Raw genomic sequence first — 21,561 nt, 5'->3', positions numbered from 1 at the left:
AGACACAGGATGGAAACAGCACTACTTGATCTTAAAATACAAATGTTGAAAGATAATGACATTTAGCCCTCCTCCTCTTGTTAAACCTTTCAGCAGTGTTCAACCTAGTCATTCATAACTTACTATGCAATCACTTAGCCTCAGCAGCCCACTTCACACTTAAAGCTATCCAGTGGATATAGTCCTTCCTTACGAATAGAAGCATGAGAGTCTTCTCACGTCTCTCTGTGGCTGCACCAGCCCCGGTCACATGAGGTGTACCCCAAGGCCTGTGCTTATCACCACACTCTACAACATCTTTAAGAAACCTCTATTTGCCCGTCTCGATGACTTGGGTGTCACCTACACTAATTATGCAGATGTATTTATTTATTTTGCAATTTGTATCGTGCACCTAACCCATAGGCATCTTGGCGCTAATGATACCCAAATCCTCATACCCCTCTCCAGTTACTACGACACTGACACTGAATCACTCAACATAATGTATCAAACCATCCAGGCCTGGATGGCCCAACATAGGGTTGTGCCTGAATGATGATAAAACTGAACTTCTCCTCATTGGGTCTCAATACCATCTCAACAAACTCTTTAACTTATTTGAATCATTCAACATAGACGGCAACACCATCAAAGTTTCGGAAGAAGAAAAAACCTTAGGTTTTTATCTGGACTCTACCCTAACCTTAACTCGACAAGTCAACACCACGGTCTTGGATGCAGCCTACACATCCAAGCTCATTATTGCCTGTAGGCCCTTCCTTTTTGAGCCAGGAGGTGCATTGCCCCAGCCAGAGCCCTCAGCCTGTCCAGACTGGATTATTGTAATGCCCTTTATGCGGGTAGCAAGATCCAGAATATCAAAAACTGCATGTGATCCAAAATAATGCCTTGAGAGCAACTGTCAACATACCAAAAAAGACCCACATCTCATTGATCAGATGGAACACTGACTGGTTACCCATACAGGAGCCAATCCACTTCACAACACTATCATTGACCCACAAATGTCTACACAAGCTAGCACATAAATACCTCACAGATAAATCCACGGCCAAGCACTCTAACAGGCCATCAAGATCAGCCGGCGAGCACCGCCTCATCACCACATGATTCAAGCTGCAGAATGCCAGAGGCAGTAGATTCCCATTGGTAGCAGCCAATCAATGGAATAACTTACCGCCATCAATAAGGTCTCAAACCTCTTATTGGCACTTCCGAAAACACCTCAAAATGTGTCACTTTACACAGGAACTGCAAAAATAACCCCCTGTAACATGCTCTACCCTTCAGCTTACACACGTACATTGCACTTTAACTTACTGTCTGCTGGGCAGCCTCTGATGCATATATGTAACCAGGAAACTATTGTATTTGATGCTTGATCATCTCTGTAACCATGTAACCATGCAACCCATGTAACTTTGCAACCATGCAACAATGTCAATGCCATGAACTTTCGTATTAACAGCAATAACAATTCTGCGATCATATAACCCTTTAACCGTACCTTCCCTTACTGCCAAGAAAAGCTCCTAGATGCCCTTGGGCTTGATGCACTATATAAATGGCTAAATAAATAAATACATTAAACCTGTGCTACTGTACGAGCATCCAAAATTGTACGGGCAGGAGGGCAGGCACATGCATCCTCCTGTCAGTGACAATTTCGTGCAGAGTCAAGTGATGGTACGGGCCAGGAAAATTGCATAGAGCAAACAGAGCGAGAGGGAGGCAATACTGCCAGTGCTTGCAGAAAGCGGTTATTAGCTTTGCTAAATTCTCTTTAAGCAAGCCATTCAAATGTTCAACTCAGTTCGCTTGCGGCTGATACAGTGAGCAGATTTGGTGCTTTATTACCAATAGGTTAGGTATTTCCTTTAATAGATTGTTTGCAAATTGTTGGCCATTTTCCAACCTTATTTCCTCACAAAGCCCACATCTTGGAAACTCCTTCAGCACCAACAATGTTGCAGCCAATTTAGCATCAATGGGAGCACAGCAGTCCTGCCTCAAGTCAATGTGAAAAAGGAAAGACAACTACAAGCATGTACCTATAAGATGTACATCTCTCTTGCATGTCGACATAGTCGATATGCAAGTGCCGAAAGGGCCCTTCCTGTCATGGTAACGTGCCACAAATTGTTTTCAATGTATGTCCAGACAGACATTTTTGGCACACCACACAATTCCCAGTAAAGCCTGCAACAAGTTCCTGTAATCTGGAGAATTACCACCCTTCATTTATTTCTGTTGGCACATTCTCTTTAGAGACATGGGTGGGAAAATGCAATTGCTCCAGGGCTATGGCTAAAACATTTTTTAGGCATTACTGGTTTCCCTGTGTTATTTACATCTAAACCATGTTGGTGGGTGAGAGTGAGCACTGCCTCTATAAATCTTTCCTGTCTTGGGGGACTTCCTATTGTAAGTCAACTATCTGTACAATTGGTAGGGAGTTGAAGGGTTCTACTCTTTCAGATGCTGTGTGCCCTTTTTCCACGCAAATATCATTGATACCCTCCCCTCTGTGCCAGGGTATAACTAGGTTGTCCGCTCGGGTAGATAGGCCACTTCTTTGGTTGTCAGGTCTCTCATATTATTATAGAATTCATGTCTGTGTGGGTGGTGCAGTTTGTAATGGACATTTCCACTGGTAACTTGAGTGCCTCTGTTAGTTTGATAACTAATGCAGCATGCTGTACTGGGGACGTGTTGCTTCTCCCATCGTCGTAATCCAGAATGTACAGTGGACGTGACGTGACTTATGTAGAGTCGAGAAGCTGTTCCCTACATGCACTTCTGTCATGCTAAATGCATTATCATGGTCACCAATTCTGCTGCCTGTGCTGAACAGTGCAATGGCATTCTCACTTAGGACTGTATGAAGAACTGTCTGTCCTTTAATATTCGACAGCAGCACCAATATTTTTGTTCCCTATATTCTGATCTATGCTCAACGAACCGTGAACAAAGACCATGTCCCCTCCTTCTATCTCTTCTTCTTTTACCTGTATGTTTCCTTCCATGTGGTCTATGTAAGCTGCACAGCCATGCACGTAATGCCCTTTCTCCACCTGTTCTGCTATGAATGTTGCCGGGTTAACCACATGACAAATCACTACTGCAACTGCTTGGGTTATTATGATAATTTTGTAATCGGAAGCCCTTTGCGTAGTAAGTGTGCTCTTTGACTTCTCTCAGATGGCAAAGTGAGTGCTCCACATATAGAACCACTGGGCAACCCATGGTAATAGTTGATGCCTTCTCTATTGCAAATGCTGCAGCCACAAACACCCCTACTCGCAGGGTAAGTATCCCTGCTTCACTGTAATAGGCTAAAGGCTTTTGCTCCTGTGGCTTCTTCTGCATGAGGACAGCAGTCATCACAGAGCCATCAGAAATGTAAAACAGATGAAACATCTCTTTGTAATTGGGGTTGCCAACAGTGGTGCGTGTGTCAATACCTTATGAGTTCTGCAAAATGTTCATTCATCTCTGCTGTCCACTGTATTACCCTTTTCTCCTCCTGCGCTTCTTTGGGCGCCTATAGTAAAGTTTGTGTGTAGGTGGAATATTCAGATACCCATGCCCTGCAATAATTGCATAATCCCAGTAACCGTTGCTTTTCCTTCACCATACAGGGGCATTGGGTCTTGTGTATTGCCTCTACTCTCTCTGGCGTTATCTTGCAGTCTTCTGTGGATATAATTCACCCCATCTACACTACCGCCTCCTGACAATATTGTAACTTTTCCTTGTCCACCTTGTATACCTTGTCTGCTAGCAGTGTTAAGAGGTGGACTGAGTCTGCTTTGCACTGTTCCTCTGTGTTACTTCACACTAATAAATCATCAATATATTAGATCACCATACTGGGCATCTATTGGTTGCTTAGATCCATCTGGACCACTCTGTTAAACATACTTGGTGATTCACAATATGCCTGTGGAAGCTTAGTATGTGCACATCCGGTCCCCGATACATGACCACTTTAAGATATCTGGATTCAGGGTGTAGTGGGAAGGAGAAGAACACATTCTTCAGGTCAATGACTATGAAGTATTTAGCCTTAGTCGGGATGTTAAATAATATTGTGGCAGGGTTTGGCACGAGTGGGAACTCTGCTTCCATTATATTGTTTAAGGGGGTATATCCTGTATGGATCTCCAAGACCACCTTTTGACTTCTTTATCGGGTATATGGTGGTGTTGTACAGTGATGTTGATGTCCGTATTATGCCCTGCTGCCATAATGCGTGAATGGTGGAGTAAATCCCTTCATCTGGCTTATGGGATAGAGGGTATTGTTTTGCTCAGGGCAGTGGAGCTCCCTCTTTCAATTTTATGTGTACTGCTCCTGCTCCTTTTAGTACCCCTGCATCATTGGGCCCTGTGGTCCACAATTTCTCAGGAACCTTCTTTAAAACTTCTTGCGCTACCTACTCTTCTTTTTCACTAGTTATGTAAGCTGCAGTACCAGCATTTCCAGCTCCCTTATTGTCAGGTAACAGGAGCACCATTTCTCCTTCTTCTTCACCTTCAGAAAAGAGCTGTTTATAGGTCACCCCTGTTATGGTCAGTGTTCGGTCAATGCACAGCACGGTATGCCGTTCGGTGTCATCATCATTCATCCCGCTTAAGATTACCATGTCTTTGCTGATCACTACTTGCTCAAGCTGTAATTTTATGGTTTTGCTCCTTGCTCCCCCCTTCTGACACTGCAGTCGAAAGAAGAAGTATGATACAGATGTGAACTCCTTTCCCTGTATTCTCGGTACCCAGCCCAACAGTTTCTGGACCCCATACATTAACAACTCTGGGTATACGCGCTATCCTTGCTGTGTGCTGTACGTATATGCTGCCAGAAGGAGTGCTGCCACCCAGATGTAGTACACACCCAGTGTTGATCACACCATCCCTTTTTTCATGAATGATATTGTTGCATTCAGTTTGTTCAGTAAATCTCTCCCCAGGATGTTTATTGGGGTGTCTTTTGAGTACAAAAGGGGCACCACTTTAAACTGTGTCCCTATCATGAGTGGCAAATCTTTTGTTATCAGAACTGTGACCATAGCCCCAGAGAAGCCCTGCATGTCCATATCTCCGTTTTACAAAGGTAATCCGCCCTCCTTTATGCATGACCTGGTGTCCCCAATGTCAATCAAAAATGAAAATGCTCCTATCTTCACTGTTACCTCAGGTTCCTTTTCTGGGTCTTCAGTTACTGCAAGGACTGGACACACACACACTCCCTGTGAACTTTCCTATGGGGGGGCTATGTTCAGTGGGAATGGGAAATGATTGTCCACCATAGCGCTGACTCCAGTGTATCACATTCTGTCCTAGTACCATTGCATTTCCCTGTGTCTGGGGTGGTGCTAACGGCAACCCTTGGGATGATTCTCTGCTCGCAAAACAAAAAGGTTATGACTGGAAGGTTTTGAATTAATCATAACCACAGGAACAGCTCTGGACAACCCTCCAGGCCATCGTTTTTCAGCCTGCCAAGCCATTACAGAAGGGGAAAATCCATGTGCAAATCAAGCTTGGTCCTACCCCAAAAGGGGCAGTCCACCCCAAACTGCAAGGACAAATCCCGTCTGCTCGAGACCACAAGCATCCCCAGACATGTTTCAGCCTTGTTGGGCTTCATCAATGAGGAGTATCTTGGGTCTCTAGGCCCGGCAGACTCGGGACCCGTGTCTGGGCATACCCGTCAATCCCCTATGGTAGAAAATAAGTTAGTAAAAAATGATTGGAGCACTCCATCCCACCGCGCCCTGGTCCATCACCTCCCTTGTGAGGCCACATTCCTACCCGCTCCACTCCAAATGTTAGTTCTTACTACAGGTATCATGCTGACCTCTGGGACTTTATTAACCTGCCATTGGTCAGCACACTTTAAGAAAAAACAGTAAACAACCCGAACTTGTGGGAATGGAGACATTCTCACAGCATCCTACAAATGAGGTGCCCTAATTACATCGCTGAGAGCACAAGATAATTATTACTGTTCAGGAGCGCCAAAACTCACCCTCTGATTGGCTCCTTTGCGTCTCATCTCTTGCCCTTTATCCTGCTTCCCAGGCCCACCTGCCAAGGGACAATTTCAAACTGCTGACCACACTTTGACTGTACCTTCCTAGACATAGTTCTGTTGGTGTAATTTCTCACCAGTCCGGGAGCATGCCCAAGGGCTCGGTTCGCTGTCCTTTTATGTATCAACTGGTTCTGTTCCCAGTGACTGCTGTCTCCTGGGAACAGTCAGTTTTTGTGTCTCCTCCCCACCCCACTGTTGTGAGAGGTCTGCACAATTTTTTAAGTGACCTCTCATGCAGGGTCGTTCTGGAGCCCTCCCCATGCAGTCTTCTAGTCTGTCATTTTCATCTGATTTGAACAGGGTGGCAGCGCCCTATTCAATTTTGCAACCCAACACATTGCGCACTCTCAGTTTTCCCTTCAGTCCCCTAGTGCCTCGGGCTGTACACGTGCACAAGGCACTTAGTGCGCAGTCATCATTGATGCCCTGTCTGCTGTCCAGGGTGACTCCTCCGTTCCCCCTTATTCTCGCAACTGGTATATTCAGCCCACTGGACAGCGCTGTATCAACACTTTCATTGCACCCATCTTGGATTATAAAGGAATCCTTGCACCTTTCCTTGCCAGATTTGTGAACGCATCTTTCCATCACAACCATGTTCCAGACATCAATAAGGAAGTCACTGTCAACCACCTAGTGAAGAAAACAAATCTGGACGATAAGAATCTAAGGCCCATCACCAATACCAACTTCTTACTGAAGATTGTAGATAAAATGGCCACCTTACAACTTCAAGTTTACCTAGACACCACTCTTAAACTACACACCTGACAGTCAGGTTTCAGGTCAGAGCATAGTACATATACGGCTCTGCTCGACCTCCAGACCAACATGCTTGAGATCCTTGAAAAGTGAAAAACAAGACAATTATTAGTCTTGTAGATCACAAACATTTGCTTAATACTCTGGACAAACTAGGAAACTACTCACAAGAAACAGTCAATTGGGTTCAGTCATTCCTATCCCATCGGAAATTAACCGTGAGTTGGGGCGGCACTACCTCAGTCTGCTGGTATCCTCATAGGTGTGCCCCAGGGAGTTTATCTATCTCCCATTTGGTTCAACATATATGTCAGACCACTCTGTGATCTCCTTGATGAAAAGGGGGTTTTCTTCACATATTACGCTGACAATGCTCAGCTTATTCTTGAGATCAGTGGAGAGTATGACACGGACACAGCTAACTTCTTACATATATACAACATGATCAAACACTGGATGACCACCAATTGGATGTTTTTTCATGTCGGGAAGACAGAGATGTTGATCTTTGGATCCACTATGGGGCTGGGCTAAATTGGATACCAGTTACTCTAGTTATAGGGGCAGTAACATCCCCGTACTAGGGAGCATTAAAACCTCAGGCACCTACATAGATTCCTCCCTCAGTGCTAAAGCACATTTGAACCTGACTAGCAATAATTGGCAACAATATCTTAGATTGCTAAAAAACATAAAAACATTAATCTCTGAGGTAAACTGCATAACTATAGTGTGTGCTATCATATCATCTAGATAACTCTAATGCCCTCTTGATCGGTGCTAACAAAAGATGCCTCTACAAACATTAGGTTCTGAAAAATGATACTATACACATCATAAGAGGGATCTAGGAAAGAGATCACATCTCCTCCAGTAGACAAGCAATGCACTGACTAACAGTTGCAGCCCACATCCAATTTAAGACTGCTACACTGGTCCATAGAGGTCTCTACGGGAAAGCTCCAACTTACTTAAAAAACTGAATGGTCATATACGAGCCCTAAAAGAAACCTATGATCAGCTAACTTGGCCCTGGTTTGCTGCCCCAGATTCAAACAGACAACTGGTCTTGGCAGGTCCTTTTCCATCTTGCCAGCTCACTTTTGGAACTCTCTACCTATGGAACTATGACAGGAAGTAAAACCAATTCCCCTCTTGCAAACCACTAAAGACCCTACTCTTTAGCTAAATCAGCTGAACTAGGTCCCCTTGGCTCTCCTTCTCCTTCTCCCATTCTCTCTTGTCCTGTTTTCTCTGTTTGTACCTATGTGTTCTTATGCAGGTTTTCCATACAATATAAATAAAAAATAAAACAAAACAATTAATGTCCCATGATGTGAGTTTGGATTTAAATTATATGATACATCTAATAACTAATGAAACTTCAATCTTTCTTAATGGTCTTGTCTAATAATATAACTTATTTTTAAATGCTTTATGATTTATTTTGCAGCTCAGAAATCGTCTCACGATGAAAAGAGAATCACTTGCACTACTGTGGAGGTCATGACCTTTTTTAAGAATACAAAACCACTCTATATTAAAGTTGTTTTTAGTAATGCTCCTATGGAAGGGGATGTGCCAATTCTTGGACTCCATGGGCCTCATTACGGGTTTGGCGGTAGCCATCTCGCTATTAGCGGCATAGCTGCCTCCAAAACCGGGTCTGGGTTCCCTGAATGGGGAATCACCGGGCCATTCTGAGTTTGGAGGGCCCGGTAATTCCTCCCTCAGGGAACCCGTGCCCGGACCTTCCCCATTCCCATTCGACCCCAATAGGGCTCAATGGGAATGGGAGAGGGAGCTAACAACGGGCCGATTACGACCGGCCTGTTGTTAGCTCCCTGGTCCCCAGGTTTTACCTGGTTTTACCAGGCGTCCTTACCGGGTTCCGTGAGGGGACCTCGTAATCAGGCGGAATGGGAATAATGGGTCCGCACCCATTAGCGGACCCCATTAACTTATTCCACCTGAGTCATAATGAGGCCCAATGTCTGAGTAAGTCTGCCTTGTGCAGGAATTGAGAGCAAAACAGAGGGAATGCTGAACTATGGTCTGCCAATGGTACTATGGCAATCATTATCAGCAAGTGTGAAGTATGAAAGAGACAATACTAGTCATCTGATGAGCAATACTGTTCTCAGATCCGACACTGATACAATGCAACAAAGGCTTATGGCTTGTTTATCGCTGACAGACTTTTTTTTTGTCACTTTCCGTAATGAATGCCTGTGTTGAAAATAATATGTTGACTGATATTGAAAAAAAAACAGTAATGATTTTATGTTTTCTCTTCTTTTTATAGAGTAAGAGAGAACAAATTTAAAACATGCATCGACGGCACACCACCTTGCGGGAGAAGGGCCGGAGGCAGGCCATACGAGGCCCAGCCTACATGTTCAATGAGAAGGGGACTAGTTTGACTTCTGAAGAAGAGCGATTTTTAGACTCTGCGGAATATGGCAACATACCGGTTGTACGGAAAATGCTCGAAGAATCGAAAACCTTAAACTTTAATTGTGTTGACTATATGGGGCAGAATGCTTTGCAGCTTGCGGTAGGTAACGAGCATTTGGAAGTGACAGAACTTCTCCTGAAAAAAGAAAACTTGGCCCGAGTCGGAGATGCACTTTTGTTAGCGATCAGCAAAGGCTACGTACGAATTGTCGAAGCTATCTTGAGCCATCCCGCCTTTGCGCAAGGGCAGCGACTTACGCTTAGTCCCCTAGAGCAGGAGCTGCGGGATGATGATTTCTACGCTTACGACGAAGATGGCACTCGATTTTCTCACGATGTCACCCCGATAATACTAGCAGCCCACTGTCAGGAGTATGAGGTTGTTCATATCCTTTTAATGAAAGGGGCACGGATTGAACGACCCCATGACTACTTCTGCAAATGCAATGAATGTATTGAGAAGCAGAAGAAGGACTCCTTCAGCCACTCACGGTCAAGGATGAACGCCTACAAGGCATTAGCAAGTGCCACTTACCTAGCTCTCTCCAGCGAGGACCCTGTGCTTACAGCCTTGGAACTGAGCAATGAGCTTGCAAGACTAGCCAACATTGAAACCGAGTTTAAGGTAAGGTGCCCATGTGGGTATATGGGCTTAAAACATGTCATGTGTTTTTGTTATTTAGTAATGAAACAAACATATACTGACCATAATCCTTTTTTTTTAAAGCAAGAATTATAAGAGTACATATACATCCATTGACGTTGAATCAGTAGGCACTGCTGGCACGCTGATCATTTAGAAATAAAATGATGTACACTTTGAAATATGTTTGTCATGGTTGCAGAAAATGTATTCTTACATGTGCTTGATTAATAAATTCCGAACTGGTCTAAATTTCTCACTCACAGCATTTACGTGTTTGGTTTAATTCAACAATAAAAGGCAATGGTAAATGATAAATTCCATGGTCAATTCCATATCCAGTTTACATGAAAAGTGTAATAATATATAGTTTATTCCGAAGTTACATTGACTGGTTGATGCTGCAAAAATAAACACAAGCAGCACTATAAAGAAGTGGTGCTCTCTTCAAAGGCAACAGAAATGGCGTTGCAAAGTACATGTTGATCAGATACTGTAAGGGACTCTGCTGTATATTCGACATGTGTTCCTAATGTGCGTTCATCAGAAATCATTTGAAATACTCTCACTTTGAAGCTACTAACAATGCAATGCATATACAACATCTGTGTATTCGGGATTCTTCGCCATGTCTTCAGTAGGATTGTGGGCAAATGCACTAGGAATCCGCCTCATATTCAGACTGCATGTAGTGTCATTAACGATGGGGGTACTGTATGCTCTTTGCCAGTTTGGATTTTATAGCTTGTGGTATAAGCCCTTTATTAAAATAGATATCAAAGGAAAGCACTTATTTTCTGTTTGTTGTATGTGTGCTATTCCAGATAAAGCTTCACTCTATGGACGGAAGCAATTACAGAATTCAAACACACATGACAACCGACACATTCCGCAGTTGTACTTGATGTACATATTTAAGGTACACTTTACAGAAGAGAAAAAATTCAGATGTATCCCCACAGCATGTTTATCGTGAAAGTGCCAAGCACATTTTCAATTATAGGTGTTTTGGTCCATTTTTGTCTACAGGGACCTTTGTCATGACAACTTGTTTCATTACATGTGTAATGTTTGTATCAGCGTTAGTAGATTGGGGGAATCAATCATCCCTATATGGTGGTGCTTTTTCTTAACAACAATGCATTTCTAACTGTATTCATCTTGTTTGTGTGATTGTAAATCTCCCTGTCTTATGTTAGCTTATCTGTGGCTCATGCAGTTCAATTGTGGCAATCCTAGGAGCCGGAGGGAGTAACCTCACCCTTCAGTTTTTTAAACTAAACGCATCATAGCCAAAAAAGAGTATTTTAATACACACCTGCGTATTATGTGATCTAAGCACATTAGGTTAGTTTGGCAACACTTTAGGCAAAATCAGTGTTTATTTATAAACGTGTTGTGATGCAAGACATTTGTATCTGTGCATTGATTGAGATGACCAATAGGAGACTATAGTGGTTTGAAAGGGGTTATGCCATTTTCATTTTTAGATCATCAGAATTTCTTATTGATTAAGTTGCAAATTTATATTAAAAAAATCCTAGAGAAAAATTGCAATTGTAATTGGTTATTTATAATGCACTTAATACTCAGAGGTTTCTAAGCACAGGCCCGGGGGTCGACCCTGTGTTTCTCTGCATCGTCTTGCTTCCAAGGCGAGAGTCATGGGCATATTTTTAGGGGGGGATAGGGGTGTTTTTGCCCCCGACTTTCATGGCACACCATTTTGGCCCCATTCATTTGGCTGGGGCACCTTTTCTTCAGATGTCATGTCCCCCTCAACATTTTCATCAAAGTTACTCCACTGGCGAGCGTGTTGCCTCTGAGCTATCCTCCTGAGACAACATTTGTAAAATCATAAAGGATTTTACACATACACTATAACAAGCGACTGTACCTCTTTAAAAAAGCCATTGATGTTGTAACAACATGTATTTTAAGAAAGCGTGATTTTCATTTGGGAATTTTGAAAAGTCACTTGCACAAAAAGAACTAACAATTCAAATTATGCATCAAATTAAATGAGGCACCTGGTGTGGCCTTCATATGTGTTCAAAAAGGACACTGGATTGTGAAGGGAATACATACTTCGACATGTTTGAATGTTTTACCTAAGTATCTGATATCGCATATTCGATGATGCACTCAAATGGTTTACGTCTTCTTTGACTGACAACTTTCAGCAGGTCAAAGCAGGTCCATACCTCTCTGACCCATTACTGGTCGCCTGTGAAGTTCCTCAGGGTTCTTTGTTGTCTCTGTTATTGTTCAATGTATATATTTGCCCAATGCTCTATATTTTTGCTTCAACTGAATCCATCCAAAACGGAGATCATTGTTTTTGCTCCAAAAAAGAAGCTAGCAAATGTGCTTCATTCTGTCCCTGGTCCAACCTTATTTGTAATTCAGACCAAATATACTCAGACAGTACAATATCTGCCCTGCATATGTCAGTCCAGTATGAACTGCAATAAACATGTCAACCAGATTGTCAAGACTGTATATTTCCAACTAAAACTTCTCAAGCCTTTATTTTCTGAGAAGGATCATCCAACTGTGGAAGGAACTCTCATAAATACTAAACCAGACTACTGTAAGGCTCTTGTGATGGGTATAACGTATTACCAGCTAAAGAGACTTTCGGTCACTCAGCATTCTACAGTGTTACTGATTCATTGGCTGCCAGTGCTAGTGTTTAAAATTATATGCACGGTTTTAAAATGTATTCATTGCTTGGCCCCAGCTTATTTGCCATCTAAGATTTCAATTCATTATCCGAAGCACTCTCTGTGATCCATGGGACAAGGTCTTCTTGTGGCCCCATTTTCTATGACCACTACATGGGGAGGGGGCACTTCTCCCTTGTTTATCCTCGAGCTTGGAACTCCCTTCCAGGAAATCTACAGAAAATGTAATCCTTGTCTATTTTTAGAAAAAAAAAATGAAAACATATCTGTTTAAGTAAATTCTTCCACCGATCTATAGCAAGTAATTAATGTCTGCATGACCTTCAATCTACGCCCAGATGCAGGTTCTGCCAGGTTCTCGAAAGGGTATGTGTGTTACAAACCTGAAAATCAAAATCAAATCACTGCAATGATGTGTCATAGCTTTTGTTATTATATATGACCAGGTGGACAGGTTTCTATTGGGATCTTCCATCTTGCCTCTCCCTCAATCGGTGGCCAATCTAAGCTTGTCTTTGCACCTTAATGTGTGTCTACCTAGATTAGCTGGACTGAAACACATTGAATATGATTATAGAAGTTGTCCAGCCCTTGTGATATTTGTTCCTCATTTGAATTGTACAGCAATCACATATTCGACTATCGGCTGATCATGGAAATTGAAAACAATACCTGCATCAATAATGATTGCTTTATATTTTAATCTTCAAAAGTGTGTATTGCTGATGACAACACATATTAGTAATATGACATTTTTGTTTTGTCAATTGCAACGGAGCAGATTGCACTCTAAGGAACAGGTTCCATGTAATAAAGTTGCCCCGAAAATGGCAGTTTTAAAAGAAATCATGGCAAAGGAACTGTGGTGTGGCCCCTGCAATCATTGTAATGGATGTGGGGGAAACCCCTGCAACCCTCGGCCTCATTATACCGCACAAGGGGAGCAGGGGACACGCCCAAAACCCCTCTACCCTTGTGTGATATAATGGAAACACTTTTACCGGGTCACAACACTGCCTTTTTGCTGCATTTTTTTGTAAAAATAGCATTTTTTTGGCGACCATATTACTGGATACTGAGGAACATGGGTTGTTTTTTTCGTTTTTATTGAGGAGGACAAAAAAGCACAGGCTATGCCTCTAAATTTTTTTATTTTTTTTTAGGGGGAAGTATCAGCAAGCATCCATAGTGGTATTAAGTTTGTCTTTTTTGATTGTGCTTTTAAATTTGTATGCACAGCCCAATTCTGGGAAATTACCGTAAACTTACTTGTGGCCATTAAACAAGCGTGCTTAAAACAGTATGTTAAAAGTATACTAGTTTCTCAAAGACAAAATAGAGTGACACCCGAATGGCAATACAGACAGCCCAATAGCCCCATACAATTCCTTCCCACCACAGAAGGCCATTTTGTAAAGATTGAGGTCATCCGGCTGGAATGCAATTTCTTATGTACAAGAAGGGCAGAACATAGAATCAGCAAGAAGGTCTCACAATCAAAAACCTCATTGTCAGACTGATCCCTGTGAGGGTACTTCAAGAACGAGGTTATTGGGTGGAGGGAAATTGTAAAAGACTCTGCCGAACCAGCGCATCACTGTTTCCTTGCTGCAAAACTTCAAGAGTTCTGCTTCAACTCCTACTGGCAGGTGTGGAGAATCAATACGTAGCAGAACTTCCTTGAAGGCCCAGCATTCTGCCCAATTACAGTGATCACCTGAGTGACTAGACATTCTGATGTATCATAGCACAGGGAACGTTCTGGCTCTTTGATTGATCAAAGAATCTGCTTTCCTCAATTGCCTGAAATGTTCACCATCTTCGATTTATCAGAAATGGGCAAAGTTGGGGAAGCCTATGGGGGCAGGAATTGAGTTACAGATATTACCACGTGTGCATTGTTTGGGATGACCAACAGTAGGTGCAATGGGAGAGATCCATTCATATTATTTTAGATCTGCACATGTATTGATGGTTCAGTTGAAAACATAAATAAGCAAAATAAACCCTGCCCAATGGAATTCATAAAGCAACAGCCTCTATCTTAATCTGCCTGCCTCCACTCTCCGCCCTCTGCAACTTATCCAGAACAGAACTGCGAGACTTGTCCTTGGCCTCAAGCCCAGGGACCGTATCTCTCCAGGACTGAAATCTCTTCACTGGCTCCCAGTGGCTGCGAGGATTAAGTTCAAAACCCTCTGCATTGTCCACAAGGCCTTCTGGGGCCTGGGGCCTAAATACCTTCAACTCTCTCTTCCTAAATATCTCCCTTCACGAGCCCTTCGCTCATCCGTCTCCAACTCCCTCATGGTCAGCCGCTTCTCTAAGCAACGAGCTGGGGGTAGATCTCTCTCCGCAGCAGGGGCCTCCCTCTGGAACAGCCTTCCTGCCTCCCTGAAACTTGAGGAGAACCATCTCCGGTTCCGGAAGCACCTCAAAACCTTCCTCTTCGCTTCTGCCTTCTCTCTCCCTCTCCCCTGCTAAACCTGCTTAACTCCCCACTGAATTCTGCACTAAACTTGCATCTCGGCCACTCTCAGCGACCTCGGTCCAGGACCCAGCCACTCTCCACTTGCACTGCCTCCCTGGCTCCCCCTGCACTGTGGGACTGTCACTGTATCCCTACAGCCCCCTTCCCTGCACTTCCCAGCACTTGCTCTGCACTTACCTCGCACTTGCCACCAGCTGGCCCTTTTTATATATTATTTATTATTTATTATTTTATTACACTACTTACCTTGTACTGCACTTTCCCCCCCACCTCCTCCCCCTGCACTTTCTCCTTTTCCCCCTACCTCTGCACTTGCGCGATCTGAATGACACTTGGCCTAGTAGGATCGTTTGTCTGTCTTCCCCTTGTTTTCCCTCCCTCCCTGCCTCGTCGCGCCTTGAAACACCTGTGTATAGGCGCGTTACAAATACCATATCATATCATATCATATCATACCAAACGACTGTCAAATGACCTACCAATACCTCTTAAAAAAAGTCATTGATGATTCATACACAGGGCCGTATATATTAAGAGGGCATGGTTTTCATTTTGCAACAGTGAAATGCCATTTGTCAAAGGTACTAAGAAGACAAAAGTCCAGTGAAGAATTGAAATGACTTAAAACACAGGTGGATATGTGGAGAGGGTTATTTATCCCCAAACTGCCATTTTTATCCACGGTACCATAACCAATTTTTAGCCACCCATTCGAGGTCATTTAAGTGTGCAGAAGTCACTTGAAGAGTGATCTAAATGCATTGTGCTGCACATTGGGGCCTAACTTTCAAGTGGACTGAAGGATTAATTAAAGCTTTGTTGGCATATTCATGTACAGTATAACGTGGTGACATTCCACAGGGCTTCCCACAGGGGGGGGGGGAACTGAGTTCAATATGATAATGACAAAGTTTTAATTGGCAAATTATCAAGACAACAAAAGAGCAAGCCTCCGTCTGCAGGAAGAGGGCCTTATCGAAAATCAATCTTATTTACTAATGTGTTCCAGATGTCTACTTTCACTGTGATCAAAAGGCTTATGTGACTCAAAAAATAGCTTTAAGCTTCATTTAGGTGCTTATAACCAACATTAAATCAAATGGTCATTATTCTTCAAACTCGCAAGCAGACCTAGGGTTGACTTCACAACCTTGTACATGTGGCCGCATGGATTACAGGTTTTACTGTTGCGGATTATCTCCAAATGAAAATTCTCAGTACAGTCGGACACAGTCTCGCCATTGCCAGGGTGTTCTAAAATGAGGAATGCAATTGGCCGGCAGTGGCTGCTAGAACTGAATTCGTAGAATTAGAGCGCTATCTCCTCCTATTGTGCAATCTACATGGCAGTGTTCCTGTGAAACATTATTCAAAGAGACGAAATGTAGGGCAAGGTACAACATTATCAAGTATTGAACAGGTAACTCCACAAAAGAACAAGAGATGTCAAACCTTTATTTGCAAAGGTTGCGTGTAAACATGGCAAAATCCACACCTGTTTTATGCTCACACTTGACTTTCTCCAAAAAAGAGGTAGATGCCAATTCAGTATTGCAGGGTTTGATCACAAAACAGCTTAAACCTGCTTTCAATGTTTCATTTACATATGAGTAAATAAAAACATTTGAAAAAATCCACAATGAAATACATAATTACATTGAACCTTTTGTCAAATGGCCCCGTGGGGAGCAGGAAACCTCAATTATTTAGATACAGTGTGGTTAATTTGCATCTGAAATGTGTATCAAGGCCTGTAGGTGCAAGGTTAACTGGTATACTTTGACCTTCTAGCATCCATTGGAAATGTAAAATATAAAGGAGCTAGCTTGGAATTGTAATGGGAACATTTTCAAAGTTGGGAATAGGCTATGGTAGGTACTTGGTTGTCACAATTGCAATTTGTAATTGTACGGATAATCTTCTGATCACTGTTGCAAGCATAGTTATAATTGCTCTTCACGCAATATGGTCTGCGGGTAAAGGGAGAGATATGAGCCAGGAGTGTGCAACCATCACCTCGTTAGAATAACTGTCTACAGTCGAAAATGTATTTCTTTTTTCTATATTTCATATAATGTGGTTGCTAATGGAGTTCTATGGTGTTAAGGGGATACATATAGTGTAAGGATAATAGTAAGACTGTGCTTCAGATTTGAAGGCTATGCCTGTCATTAAGCAACATATGTGATGCAACGCTTGATTACAAATATTAATGTGTCGAAAAGGTGCCACAGTCATAACGAGATTCATATTTCACAATAGCTGTCAACGTGTGGCTTTCCCCTGGTTGGGCACGCGGGAATCCAACTCAGTCCATATTTTTGTGTAGAATGCAAATATATCCCATTTAATATGCCTCATTGCAGTGGCAACATACTTCTCTATCACAAAATTGCTGGGCCAAGACAACAATTGCTGCCGCTAAGCTTACTCAGAAAGAAATTCTGTTGGACCAAATGAAACTTGCCAAGTACAATGGACAAACATTGTTCTTTCAAAGGTAATTTTAATTGTTGTTTATGGGTCATTGTCAATGAAGACATTCCTCTTTACGATTTGAACATCTTATATTGAAAGGAATAAATGTTTCAGTCACATTCCATTTTTTGGTCCGTACCCTGCATTTGTTTAGATTGTAATGCCAATTGAAAGTGCTTTGCTTCTTTTTCATATAAAATATTTCATTTAAAGTTTATCATGTTCATATTTATCCATGCACGAACTCTTAAACACCAAGAATTCACGTTCCTCCACAGCGATTTTTGAGATATTTGCTTTACAAATCTATTTCAATGAGATCATAGAGCATATTGTAACCTAACCCAGGACCCTTATTGCTTGAGGCCGATACTTGCCAAGGTATACAAAAATCACTGCATGAAGGATCCGTTTCATTGACTTCACTGGAATGACACACTGATTACTGACATAATTTGACTCCGTCTACAATCAGTTCCTCACAGATGCTTCCTTTAATGGCAGATAAAATAGTCCTGATTACGTTTGCATGAAACGAGTTGTGAATGATCGCGGCCGGTACTAATGCAAATTAGTTTATGTGTCATTCACACCTGCTCTTTCAAGCTACATTTTGCTTATTTCAAGAAGGTGAGGTGCTAATAGGTAACATGTGGGGGATATGAAGAAGAACTTAAGGAGTCTCTGTAGCTTGATTTGTGAGAATGGATATGCACCTATATTAGCATGAAGGGTAATAGCACCTTACATCTTTCAAGCAGATATACATTTCAGCTGTAGCGTACTAAACATTAAAATACATAGGAAAATGCAATATATATATATATATATATATATATATATATATATATATATATATATATATATATATATATATGTATTCAAGGAAAAAACTTTAGGTGCCGGGAGGTTAAGTGAGAGCTTAATGTGACAAAACCTCTGAAATTCAGCTAAAACCACCTTAACTTTGCACCACATGTTGTGCAGCCTATGACCACTATGATGACATCATTGATGACATCACACATGACATCACTAATGACATGTTCTATGAGATCACAGATAACATCCTAGATCACATCACTAATGCCTTCACTGGTTACAACACTATTTCCAGGTGGCCATTTTTTTATTTTTTAGAATTTTTATTTAGTATTGAATAGTTGACGATACAACTTTAACACATGCCAAATAAAATGGAACAATAAATGCATTCATAAATTACTAAATAACATACATCTGCAAATTCATCGAACAATCCCCCAAACGTAAGAGACATGTAAAGACTCAAGGCCCTGGATTCTGTAACATTGCTAGAATACGTTTCCAGAAGACAATCACATATAAAATACAAGCAACATGGTTACCACTCATGAATATGGACCACAATTCCTCTGCAGTGGCATTCCCCTCTATGCCAGCACATCTAAGTGCTTGATGTCTGTGCCTCTCAAGAGGTGCACACCCCGTCAGGAGATGTTTCGCTGTGTCAATGCTAGGACCACCAAATAGGAGGGATACTCTCACTATTCTAGGGATTTTTTGCCAAATCCTCATAGCTTCTTGAGTCTTCACCACATTAAATTTGATCTTGAGAAACTCCCAGACACAATAGCTTCCCAAACATTGTGATATGTATCTGGGAAATCCAGACTGTTTGGTAATATAAATGTAAAACATTTCATCAGAGGATTTAGATGGCAGGTCCACCTGCATTTGTTCCCTTCCACATGAGAACGTTATGTCCTTCATGGCTTTCCTAAAATTGGGGAGGGTCAGTGCCAAGGGGTCAAAACCAGACTGGGTCCGCCAGTAATCTGTGGTCCTTTTCATATGAGCTATGTAGTTAGCTTTCATTTGGCTAGATGTAAGGGTTTCATGCAGTAGACCTGTAAGTGTACCAGGCGATGCATTCACCAGTCTCCAATATGTACAGCGAAAACTCAAGTTCACTATGTATTTTATGGGATAAAAGCCAAACTCCAGGTTGATGGACTCAATTATGGTGTAAATTGGCAATCTAAGTAGTCTCTGTAATGTTGAGTGTTCCAGTTTGGACAAGATGGCCCTGTAGTTAAGTGATTCTACTCATATAACACATTTGGGCGGCTTATAACTTGTCAACCCTTGGAAGAATCCTCACCCAACTTTGCAATGTAAAGTATGCAGCCCCTCAGAATTATTTTTCAAAGTTTGGTGTGGCTTCGGCCAGTGGGGCAAAGTTGTAGGGGGTGTCCCAAAATGTGTTGAAATCCTCATAGATGCAATGGAAAACTAATTTTGCTTGCGCCTACAGACCAAACCGCTGGATTTACTGAATTGCGCTAGGAGTGGCGGCCTGGTTTCAAAAGCGTGCTTTTGTAAATTTGGTGTAAATCCATCCAGTACTGTTTTTTCAAAAATGGGCAAAACGTAGGTAAAAAATAGTGATATATGCGTCCGGTCTGCATACTAATTTCCTGATTCGGAGTCTGCAGACACCCTCGGACCAATCAGAGAGCGGTGTGACGTCCAAAGACAGGTGAGTCTGATTTTTTGAAACGGTCACCATGTTTGATCCTCGGACAGCCGCTGCCGACGCCGTGGTGAGTGACAAGTGTGAAAAGCACGTTTGGGGTTATTTGGTAACCGAAAGAGGGGCTGGAAAGGCTGGGGGAGTGGAATAAAGCTTATATGGAGCTGTTTCAGGGTGATTCTTGTTCTTTGAAGGTGTGTTTTACGTATTTGTTAAATGGTTTAATTATATTGTGGTGGATGTGGCCAGTGTAGGTAGAAGGGTTGCCCCGTGCTACAGTATTTGCGGACATCACAACTGTGCCATTCTGGGCCTTTAAGGATGCCAGGGATGGAAAATGCACTGCGCTGACAGCAGACCATCGTGATGTCCGTAGACATCGGGGGATCAGCCAATCAGGTGCTGTTGTTGTGATGTACAGAAAGAGAGGGTAGCAGGTGTATTCTTCGTTGTGTGCAGTGAAGATGTCTGTAGCTCTGGCTATGAAGAAGCAGGTTTTGTGTATGGTGGGAGATTCTTGGATACATTCATTGAAGAGTTGCACTGAATCTTGTGGCATCTCTGCTACTATTGGATTGGAAGAAGTGTACGTTTTGTGGTATGCAATGTGTGAATTAAACTGGGCACCCTTAATACCATTCTGTAAGAGTATGGCTCACATTAAACATCCATATATTATTGTTGTGCATTGTGGAGAAAACAGTTTAGGCTATCTAACCCCAAGATATGTTGTGAAAACTAATGGAACTGTTTCCAGCTATGAAGATTATTATTTCTCAAATCAATCCAAACAAATATGAAGATGTCCAAATTTCTTTTGTCCACAAATGTAAGAAGCTAGAAACCATGTCAATAAAGCAGTATCTGCTTTTTTATATGGTTTAGGGGTGGCATCTTTTGATAATGAAAATAAAAAGTTTAAAAGTTGGGTGGTGTAAATCGATGGAGTGCATTTGACTGATGTTGGCAATCATATTTTTCTTTGGAATTTTCAAAATGCTTTGAACAAGTTAATGTGAACTAGTTAATGAAAAGTATGCTAAAGCATTTGTTAGTTGGTGAAGGACACAAAAAACTGAAAAAGAAAACAAAAATTGAAAAATCTCAAAACATTTTTTTTAGAAAAAGGCTATTTTAAGCGCTGTCCACGGACACATCGGTATTTCACGGGCACCACATGTGCCATCCTGGTCTTGAGAATGGAAGTGTATGAGAATGGAATTTGCATAAAGTTATCATTGGGGGAAAGAGGGAGGGAGAGATTTGTATATAATGAATGGCAATAATATTATTTTTTAAGTTTCTCAACTTATAGAAATAGTACTTTTTGGGAAGCTTATAACTTTGGCGCCATTTGACAAATGGTCACCAAACTTTTTAGAGAGGCACACGCTGATTGGATTTTTCAAAACGTGTGTTGCATCAT

At 42.0% G+C, this 21,561-nt stretch overlaps 1 protein-coding gene across 2 annotated transcripts in view; it reads left to right on the top strand.

Annotated features, from left to right (window-relative positions):
• The window catches only part of TRPC7 (transient receptor potential cation channel subfamily C member 7), a 1,454,711-nt gene that overhangs the window by 219,201 nt on the left and 1,213,949 nt on the right, over window positions 1-21,561 (top strand). For both annotated transcript variants that reach the window (XM_069652608.1, XM_069652607.1), the window contains exon 2: window positions 9,170-9,946. In XM_069652608.1, coding sequence (XP_069508709.1) covers window positions 9,194-9,946 — 753 coding nt within the window. In that variant the 5' untranslated portion in view covers window positions 9,170-9,193. The remainder of the gene's footprint in view (window positions 1-9,169; window positions 9,947-21,561) is intronic.

This window comes from Ambystoma mexicanum, chromosome 3p, assembly GCF_040938575.1.
Source record: "Ambystoma mexicanum isolate Mex_15411 chromosome 3p, UKY_AmexF1_1, whole genome shotgun sequence".
NCBI lineage: Eukaryota > Metazoa > Chordata > Amphibia > Caudata > Ambystomatidae > Ambystoma > Ambystoma mexicanum.
This window is presented reverse-complemented; position numbering and strand designations above follow the sequence as displayed.